Source organism: Manis pentadactyla, chromosome 4 (assembly GCF_030020395.1).
Source record: "Manis pentadactyla isolate mManPen7 chromosome 4, mManPen7.hap1, whole genome shotgun sequence".
Lineage (NCBI taxonomy): Eukaryota > Metazoa > Chordata > Mammalia > Pholidota > Manidae > Manis > Manis pentadactyla.
Genome location: NC_080022.1, coordinates 143,004,063 through 143,012,853, shown reverse-complemented (window position 1 = coordinate 143,012,853; position 8,791 = coordinate 143,004,063). Strand labels below are relative to the sequence as shown.

General features: G+C 60.3%; 1 protein-coding gene across 6 annotated transcripts; it reads right to left on the bottom strand.

The window, feature by feature from the left end:
• Positions 1–16: 16 nt before the first annotated feature.
• CORO6 (coronin 6) lies at positions 17–7,789 on the bottom strand. 6 transcript variants are annotated; one of them, XM_057501074.1, is made up of 12 exons: positions 7,557–7,789; positions 6,167–6,427; positions 4,627–4,749; positions 4,047–4,176; positions 3,772–3,953; positions 3,057–3,176; positions 2,504–2,623; positions 1,958–2,062; positions 1,725–1,870; positions 1,290–1,347; positions 957–1,187; positions 17–864 (listed from the first exon to the last, which is right to left on the bottom strand). In XM_057501074.1, the coding sequence occupies exons 2-12, from the start codon at positions 6,362–6,364 to the stop codon at positions 745–747; spliced, it is 1,533 nt and encodes a 510-aa protein (XP_057357057.1). In that variant the 5' UTR covers positions 6,365–6,427; positions 7,557–7,789; the 3' UTR covers positions 17–744. The 6 variants fall into 6 exon arrangements, with proteins under 6 accessions (XP_057357057.1, XP_036762161.1, XP_036762160.1 ...); XM_036906266.2 differs by having other exon boundaries at positions 17–867; positions 7,492–7,771; XM_036906265.2 differs by having other exon boundaries at positions 17–867; positions 7,557–7,770.
• Between the last annotated feature and the right edge of the window lie 1,002 nt (positions 7,790–8,791).

The following is an 8,791-nucleotide window of genomic DNA, read 5'->3' as shown; positions in this document are numbered from 1 at the left end:
GAGACACAGACTGAGCTCTCAGTAAAATATTTCATTCAGTACATCCCATTTCCCTCCTAGAGTCGAGGCCACAGCAGAGGACCAGGGACAGTGTGTCTGGGGTGGGGAGGGGTGTGTGAACGGGCTTCCTCATGCCAGTTCTTGTTAGGGCTCCAGTGGGGGCGCCGCCCTGTCCCCCGCAGTGGAAAGGAGGAAGAGAACCCTCTGCCATAGACTGCAGGGTGTAGCGCTCAGCTAGTGGGCCCGGCAGAGCCATGGGGTTGTTAGGTCTGTAGAATTGGGGTGACGCCCGTACGTTTTAGTACTTGGGGTGGTGCAATCAAGTGAGTTGATTAGAGGAGGAAGCGTAATTTCCCCCAGACTGTCAGGGAGACCCATCGGATGGCCACCCCTTTGAGGTCAAGCCGTAGCTCCCCAGTATCCCCAAGAATCGCGGTAATACGCACTTCCGCTGCCCTGGGTGGGGTACAGAGGGGTCACGCCTCTGCAGCACCATTGCTGAGGCCCCGTCACCCTGGGCCTCCCAAGGCTGGTTCCTGTCGAGTCCTGGACGAGGCGCTGACAGGGCGCCTGCAGACGCAAGTCTACACGACGCACGGTTTGTCCCAGACTCCCGCGAGGCGCAGTTCCTTTCCAGTCCCGCCCGCGACCCCAGCCCAGAGAGACGGGGTCCGGGGCTCCGGACCAGGAGCTGGGCCGGGCCGGCCTAGTCCTCCGGGCTCGGGGCTTCCCCAGCGCGTGGCGCTAGTCCGTGCCGTCCACCAGCTCGCACAGCATGTTCTCCAGGGCCGTGATGCGCTGCTCCTGGGCCTGCACCTGCTCGCGAAGGGCTTTGATCTCCTCCAGCAGCGTCTCCAGAGTGTGCTGCTGCGGGGCGCGGAGCGAGAGGCCGTGTCGGGCAGGGGGCGGCAGGGGGTGTGCAGACTGGGCCTGGGAGGGGCCGAGCCGAATCTTACCGCCAAGGGGGCGTCGCTGGCCGACTGACTGCGGCGGGGGCCGGAGGGCGGGCGCACGTCCAGGATGTTGCGCTTGGTGACACGGAGCTCGCGGAGCTTGGGGGGCACATAACCGTCCCTCAGCGAGATGAGCACGGGATCTGCGTCCTGGCCGGAGAGCCACTCCTCCGCTTCTAGGGCGGGCTCGGGGCCCGGCGTATCTGGGTATAGGTCGTCCTGGAACAGGTCTGACTGCGGGAGATCGGGGAATAGGAGAATTAGTGTTAGGGTGCCAGGCCTGTTCATCTCCCTCCCGCCTGCGAGCCCTGCCCAACACCTCTCCTGGCCCCTCACCTTTCGGGGTACAGTCATGATGATGGGTTCACACTTTCTTTCGTGCAACTTGTAGAACCTATAAGTGAGCGGGGTTCAGCACCCCCACAGGCCCTCACCCTCTTAACTTCTGCCTGGGACCAAGGGGTTAGAGACTAACATTTGCTGAGCACCTACCATGCATTGCACTTTAAACACATTATACTTCCAACTGGCAAAAAAAAAAAAAAAACCCTGATGGGGACTTTATCATCACTTTACAGATGAGGAAACCAAAGTTTAGAGAATGTCAAGCTAGTTAGTCCTGGGGCTGGCACTGGAAATAAGATGACATCCCCATCCCCCTCCGCAAAACACACTCTTTCTCAAAGATTACAGCCTTGGGGAAGCCCTTATGTCTTCCCCATAAGAAGTGGGGACAGAGGCAGGCAAGTGGAAAGGGCGAAAGTTGCTGACCGGGCGATCTCGCATTTGCTGACATCAAGTCCCCGCTTGGGCATGAAACCTATGCCCCTCTGCGGCTCCTTGCTGCTGAACGTGTTCAGGTAGTGCACGAAAGGTGGTTCATCAGTAATCTCAAAGTACCGAATGCTGCTGTCGCCCTGCAAAACCAAAGGGCTCAGAGATGAGTCCAGGAGGAACCCTCCACATCTCTGTCCAACCTCGTCTTCCCCTCACAGCCCGAGCACCTTGCCGCATAGGTAGACGATGCTGGAGTCAGGATCATAGAAGGGTAGTAGGACCCCGTTGCTTGTGTCCATCTCCTGCAGTGCCACTGGCTCCTCGAAGTTGTTCTGCCCGAGCACAGGAGGCGTGACTAGCCCTGTCCCGCCCTCCGTGCCACTTCTGGATCCCTTGTATCCCCTTTACGCTTCCTGCCCGCCCCAAATCCCATGCGTTCCCAAGGCAGCTCCGGTGAACAGAGCTGCAGACTTCGGCCCTGGATTCATCACCCCCAGTCCCCGCTCTCATATACCCCCTGCGCTGCCTCATGCAGTCACTGCAAACCACCCCCAGGGACTCGGCATCACCAGGTGGGGGCGCCAGCGTGGGCTCCTTCAGGCGACGCAGCGAAACTGGGCAGAGGGGTGGGTGTGGGGATGGCAGGCGCTGCAAAGGGGGCAGCAACCTCCAGCCCTGTCCAGGTGGGCATGCCCTGCGGGTGGGGGGCGCCTGGCCCCTCTCCCGTGATGCCAGTCCCCAGGGCACACACCCCAAGCTTCCAGCTGCGTTACCGGGTCCCACAGGCCAAGCTCTCGCTGGCTCATGCGGGTGAAGCCCGTAGTGAAGATATGACCCTGGCGCGTGAAGACCGCCCGCATGGGCCTCATTCCCTCGTGGGCCGCAAACCTCTCCTAGGGGGACGGGGAGACAGGGAGAGGTGTCACCCGGCTGCCCGCCCTGGGAAGCCTGGAGGGCCGAGCAACCAGCTTGCTGACCTGGGTGTGGGGGCTAGAGGCGGGGCGTGGGGGGGAAGGTGGCGACAAAAGGGGCCTGAGTACTCAGCTTCCTGGGGGGCCCCGGCTGGCCCCAGGCCTGGGAGCATCTGGGCCCGGATAGAGCGGGAGGCGCGCGTCTCTCAGCAGATCCCGAGCCCTTAAGCGCCCTCAGAGGCTGATCCCTAGAGCAGGGGATGTCTGCTGGCTCCCCGGGGTCGCAGCGAGGCTTTTCCCAGACGGGAGCTTCCCGCTTCGCTTCAGCCCTCTTGGGCACGGGCCACGGCCTGGGAGGGCGCTCCTGGCTGACCCAGCGAAGGAGCGAGCGCGCGCCCGGCGCGACCTGGCCTACCGGGTCCCAGAGCGCGAGTTGCCGCTCACTCATCCTGCTGAAGCCGGTGCTCAGTAGCTTCCCGTCTGCGGTGAAGACGGCCCGCAGCGGGCGGGCGCCCTCGTGAGGCCGGGCTCGCTCCTGCTCGCGGGGTTAGTGGGTTAGAGCGCCCACCCGCTCGCCCCCGCCCCGGCCGCGCTCGACGCGCGCACTCGGCGCAGACGTGCTCGGTCCCGCGCAACCCGCGTTAGACTGAGGATGGTGAGGCAGGCGCCGTGGCCCTCCCAGAGAACCCAGCTGGGACAAACAGTGCGCGAGGGTTATCCCTGATCCTTGCCGGGTGGGTCTACTAGGGCGGAAGGGGCCTGCGCACGAGCTAGCGTCACGCCCCAGACCCTGGGAGATGGCGGTGGGTGCCAGCAGGGAAGTGAGGGGTCCGGGAGCTTGGGTTTCATGCAGATTCTGGTAGGAGGATAAGGTTTGCAGCTTCTCCTCTCCTCGGTCCAAATCGAGGAGCCCCTCCTCGGAGCTGCTGAAATGCAGGGGAAGGAGGGAACAGGAGCGGGGCAGAGAATTGCGGACTGTGGTGGCAGACACTGGCAGTGGAGGACTGGTCTCTGGGATTGGGATGGGGAAGGTGAGAGCTGGGACCAAGGGCTCAGAAGATTGTGGGTACAGGAGTCCGACAGCTGGTGCCCGGGGTAGGGGCTGGGGAGTGGCCAGGCCAGGCACTCACCGTCACCACCTGGCCCTTGCGGGGGTCGATGATGCGCAGAGTCTTGTCCTTGCAGGTGGTGGCTAGTAGGCTACCATTGCTGTTCCAGCACACGCTGTGGATGACGTCCGGGTGCATGTCCTCTAGACTCAGGAGCACCTCCCCAGTGCCCACGTTCCAGATGATGATCACATTGTCACCACCTGCCCAGAGTGGCCAGGCACTGTCACCTGGGCCCTGCCTTCGCCACCTCCCCCTCACATCTATGGTAGGGACCCCTCCCTAGACCCCCAGACCTGCACTGAGCAGGACATTCCGGGCAGTGGGGTGCCAGGAGAGGATGCCCACACGCTTGGAGTGGCCCTCAAGTGTGATGATGGGTTCCGTAATGTTGCGCATGGGGGTATAGTCTGGAATCTGCCACACCTGGGTAGGAGGAAAAGGCACAGAATGGGTGGCATCAGGATCTGGCTTTGTCTTTCTGTTCCTCCCCTACTTTCCCCCCCAACCCTACTGCCTCTCTTGAATGGTTAGTGTCAAACGCAAGGCAAGATGTGATGGCACCTACCTGGGGCAGAAGCAGCTAGGAGCCAGGAGGGGGCACTGCCAGCTCTCCAGAGACCTCCCTAATCAACCCAGCAGGGCGCTCAAAGCACTGCCCCTTGCTCTTCAGGCCCCAAGTTGGCCAGGGCTATAATTAGTCCTAAGCAGTGCATCCTGGGAAGGGGTGGGCATGTAGCTAAGAATAGCCTGGGAGCTGGGCAGGGCAGGGCCCTGGGGCAGCACCTCTTTAGCACCTTTCTTACTTAGCACAGGTGAGGCAGCCCTCCCTGCTTTCCTGGCCCAACTGCCCAGCAGCATCCACCTGGCTCCTACCATGACGGTGGTGTCATCTGAAGCACTGGCGATGACGTTGTCATTGTGTGGGCACCAGTCGATGTCCAGCACAGGGGCAGTGTGCCCAGTAACCAGTGGGTAGTTCTTATCCACACGCCCTGTCTGGAGGGTCAGGAAGGGAGATGTAGGCCCACTCTCCCTACTGTTTTCTTGGGGTGGGCAGTGGTCTTGTTCACATCTCAATTCTCTATCACCTATTCTCTTTGCAGACGCCTCTCTGCACCTCCAACCCCACCCAGACTACTTCCTGTACTTCTGTCCCTGCAGACAAGAGTTGAAGTCCCTTAATATCGGGGAATCAGACACAGAGACGTAATGACTTAACCAGGGACAAACAGCAAGATACTGGTAGAGCCAAGACTGAACTCAGTCCAGTGCTCTTCCAAAACCACCCCCTGGGGGGAGGCTGCTCTTGGGCCTGTTCCCCCAGTTTGAATGTCTATGGGAAGCCCTGGGGGAGAGATCAGGATGAGGTAATGTGTGCTGCAGTGCCCAACAACCCTTTCCTAGCCACCGCTTGGCAGAATTCTCCCCTGTCACTGGCTTTGCCTCGGAATCATAAGCGGCAGGCACTTCTGATGCCTGTTGTCCTCCAACCTGAGCTGGGTCGCATCTGTTTTTGGTGTTTGCGGGCTGTTTGTGGGGGCTCTGAGGCCTCTGCAGGGGCTGGCATCAGCCCAGACTAGGTTGTAGCAGAGAGGGGTGGCTGAGTGGCACTGGAATGGCAGTTGTACTGTGGGAGGAGGCGGCTCCTGATGAAATTCGAGCCAGGGGATAGTGTCCTTGGATGTTGTCTGCATTGTCCCAGAGTGAGTCACTGGCTATTGTCAGGCCTTTTCCTGACCCTGCCACCTGTGGGGCCTCCCCTAACAAGGTGTAGGGGCCAGAATCCAGGTCAAGGTCATGTCTTGGGGTGCCCATCCTGGGGGTGGAGATGGCTGAGGGGCTTTAAGCTACTCAGCAAAGGTGACAAGTCATTGCTTAGCCCCTATCTCTGGGGTAGGGAGGGTTCCGGACTTAAGTGTTGTGTCCCCTTATCCTTCACCTTCATTTTACCCCACTGTAAGGACCTGAGTGGGGAGGTGGCCAGAGACTCTGGCATATACCTGACCCTGTCCTCAGCATGCTGTTCTGGGATATTGATATAATCACATGGTCACCCTGGGCTGAGGAGAAAGATTCCCACACCCAAAACAAGGGGGTGTAGCATTAGGAGAGAGAGGAACTGGCCAAGCTCTGGCTCCACTACTTCCCAACTCTCTCTCTCCCCCTGGCCTGGTGCCTGCTGCATACAGTGTGCTGTGCAGAGATGGGGCCAGGCACTGTGATGTTGCTGCTCCAGGAGGGGCAAGGGGCCTCTCAGTCAGCCCCTGAAGGCCTGGGGAACAAGGATCAAGTGCAAACTGCCCTCCTGACTGAGGAACTAGTTGAGAACACAGGCTGCTGTCAAGAGGCCCCAGAGGCCACAGCCAGTGTCCTTTTGCCTGCTCTCTCCCCCTTCCTTCCCCTCATGCCTCACCTTGGCCAGAGGAAGGACGATGAAGGCACCTCCACCTCCAGCCTCCACAATGATGGCCAGGAATTTGGGGTTGATGGCACAGAAGGAGCTGTCCCACGTGACCTTGGACACACGGATGTCCTCGTAGGCCTGGTCAGCCTTTGCTGCCTGCCCAAACACATGGCGGAACTTGCTCTGCCGAACCACACGCCTGCTCATGGCTGGGGGCAGAGATGGAGGATCTCAGGGCCCAGAAATGCCTTTGGTCCTTAGTCCTGTGAGCTGTGGGAGGGCAGAAAAGTGTGGGGTGAGGGCCTGGGTGGCAAGTGAGAGGTTTATCTGGCCAGGAGTCAGGTATAAATTAATATAGGGTCTGGTCCTAGAAGCAGGGAGCTTTCTTCAAGATAATTAAAGTACGGGAAAGTTGTTGCCACCTGTAAAGTGCAGCTTAATGCGAGGGTCTTGGATTTGGGGACTGACTTCTCTGTAGGGACACAGGAGTGTGGTGGAGGAACAGTGGAGTGACTCTGACTGAAAGCTTCCTGGAAGTTGAGGTGGTCTGGGGAGGAGCCTCGGTCAGGCTGCTCTCCCATGCCAGCCTTGGGTGAGCATCTCTTCAGGAAGTGGTTTATATTCCAGAGGCCTGGAGGCCAGAGGTCCAGAATCAGAGGCCTCGGCTTAGGGCCAGCTGTGGGGCTAGGGCTGACTGTGGCCCCCCAAGATGCCAAACTCCACATCTCTGGTATAGTTTGGGCAGATGGGGATTTTGCCTTAAAAAACAATTTGCCAGGGAGACGTTCCTCCTGTCAGCTTAATCTGAGTCCTTCCTGACATTGCATCCATCAGTTTCCGCCTCTGCCGCTGGGGACACACGTGTAAGATGGACCCTTCCTCCTCCACGCCTCTCCTAGCTTCTCCAGGAGGCCCTAACCCTGGGCTTCTGGCTTTTGTCTACCATCCTTCCGTCCTGCTCTCCTGCATCCTCTCTCCTACTGAACTCTTCCGGGGCTGGGGTCCTCGACCTCGGGCCAGAGCCAGGTTTGCGGGAGTGGGGAGGGTGAGATGACTTTTCTCCAGCCGGGGCCTGAGCTACGCTCTTCCCCGGAAAACACACCGAGCTCCGAAGCCGCAGACAGTGGCTCCTGACCCTCCCGAGCTCCGGGCATCCCTGTGCCCTTCACGTCTCTTGGGCTGCCCAGGCCTAAGTTTCGGCCTCCCCGCACCCTCCTCCGACCTCTTGCCCCGGGCTCTGCGTTCCTGCTGGACGAGGTAACGGGCCACTGTCCGGCCAAATATAGACACCCAGTCCGCCCCGCCCGAGACCCGCGGGGGGAAGGGGCGCAGACCTGTGTCCCCTCCAGAGACCCCGCCCGCTCCGCGGGCTGCTGTGGCGGCGGCGGGAGGAGGGTACCTGGTCCTGAGCCGGCCGAGGGGCGCTCACGCTGCGACTCCTCTGCGGAGGGGGCTGGGGGTACGCTGGGGACGGAGGGAGGCGTCAGGGCGCCGGAACTGCCTCTCCGGGCGTCCGCAGCGTCTGGGGCCCGGGCGTGGGGCTGCGCGCTCCGGCCGCTGCTTGCGGCTCTCCGGGCCCGGCGCCGCTGCGGTCCCAGCTGCCGCTGCCATCAACCTGCGGAGGCGGAGCTGGGGGCGGGGCCAGGTCTGGCCCATCCTCCCCAGCGGCGGGAAAGACAAGCGCCGCGAACTTCGTGGGGCTCCCCGCCGGTCTCGAGAAAGCGTCTTGTGAATGCGCACAGTTCTTCCGCGCCCTCCGTGCCTGCCGGCTGGGCTGGGTAGACCCGGATTCCAAGAGTCGGAGCTGGGCGCTGAGACAGGTAGCCCGACCAGGGGGCGCCCTCCCTTTGGAGCCGGCAGCCGCGCAGGGTCAGGTGCCATGCGCCGCATTCCTGCGGCAATCACACTCCTAATTTAGCCAGTCCCAGAGGGCCTGCGCTGCCAGACTGTAAGTCCAGAGAGGTCCCGGAAGATGCTCTGGGGAGTCGTCTCAACCCTTGGATGATGGCCTAGGCTGGCCCAGGGCAGCTGCGAGGGTACCCGACACGGGGCTGTGAGTGTTACCGTTGTTGTTATTAATAGCGATAGGACCTCTTGAAAAGCCTAAAACGCTGACAGTATACTAAGTATTTCACTCCGTTAGAAATGATTCCATGGAGCAGGGCAGAAAGCAGTATAAAGACTGACTGAGGGGGTGGGGGTCTGTGAGGGAGGAAGGGAACCCACCTTGACCCCCTGACAACACCAGGTTCAAAGGGAACCAGCTGGCACAGGTCTCTTTTGGCCAGTCAAATCTTAGAAGCCCAGCTTGACTCCTAAAGTCTCTTGGGCCTTTTTAAAATTGGTGCCCGACTGTGTTCCAGGGAAGGTTCCGCCTCCTCCCACCCCACTCAGGACTCTGATATTGATCAAGGTTAAGGAGGAGATAAAAAAAAACCTGATCAAAATACAGCAGCGAAGAACAACGTGTCCTTGTAGTGCTGCCTAGCGTTCCCCCATTGCCTGAATTTCTCCCTTTGGATCATAAGGCCCTGCAGGGCAGCATGGGGCCAGTTATTATTTCACACTTTCCAAAGCACATCTGGGAATCTATGGAACACAGCTTTCAGAGGGCAGAGATTGGCACTGGGAGAA

Excerpts from the sequence above, each read along its gene's own strand:
- CORO6 (XM_036906266.2), bottom strand. The coding sequence starts at position 6,364 with ATGAGCAGGCGTGTGGTTCGGCAGAGCAAGTTCCGCCATGTGTTTGGG. Across the intron at positions 4,177-4,626 it reads CAGATGACACCACCGTCATG|GTGTGGCAGATTCCAGACTA; the intron begins GTAGGAGCCAGG and ends CCTCCTACCCAG. Across the intron at positions 2,624-3,056 it reads AACTCGCGCTCTGGGACCCG|GAGAGGTTTGCGGCCCACGA; the intron begins GTAGGCCAGGTC and ends CCGTCCCCCTAG.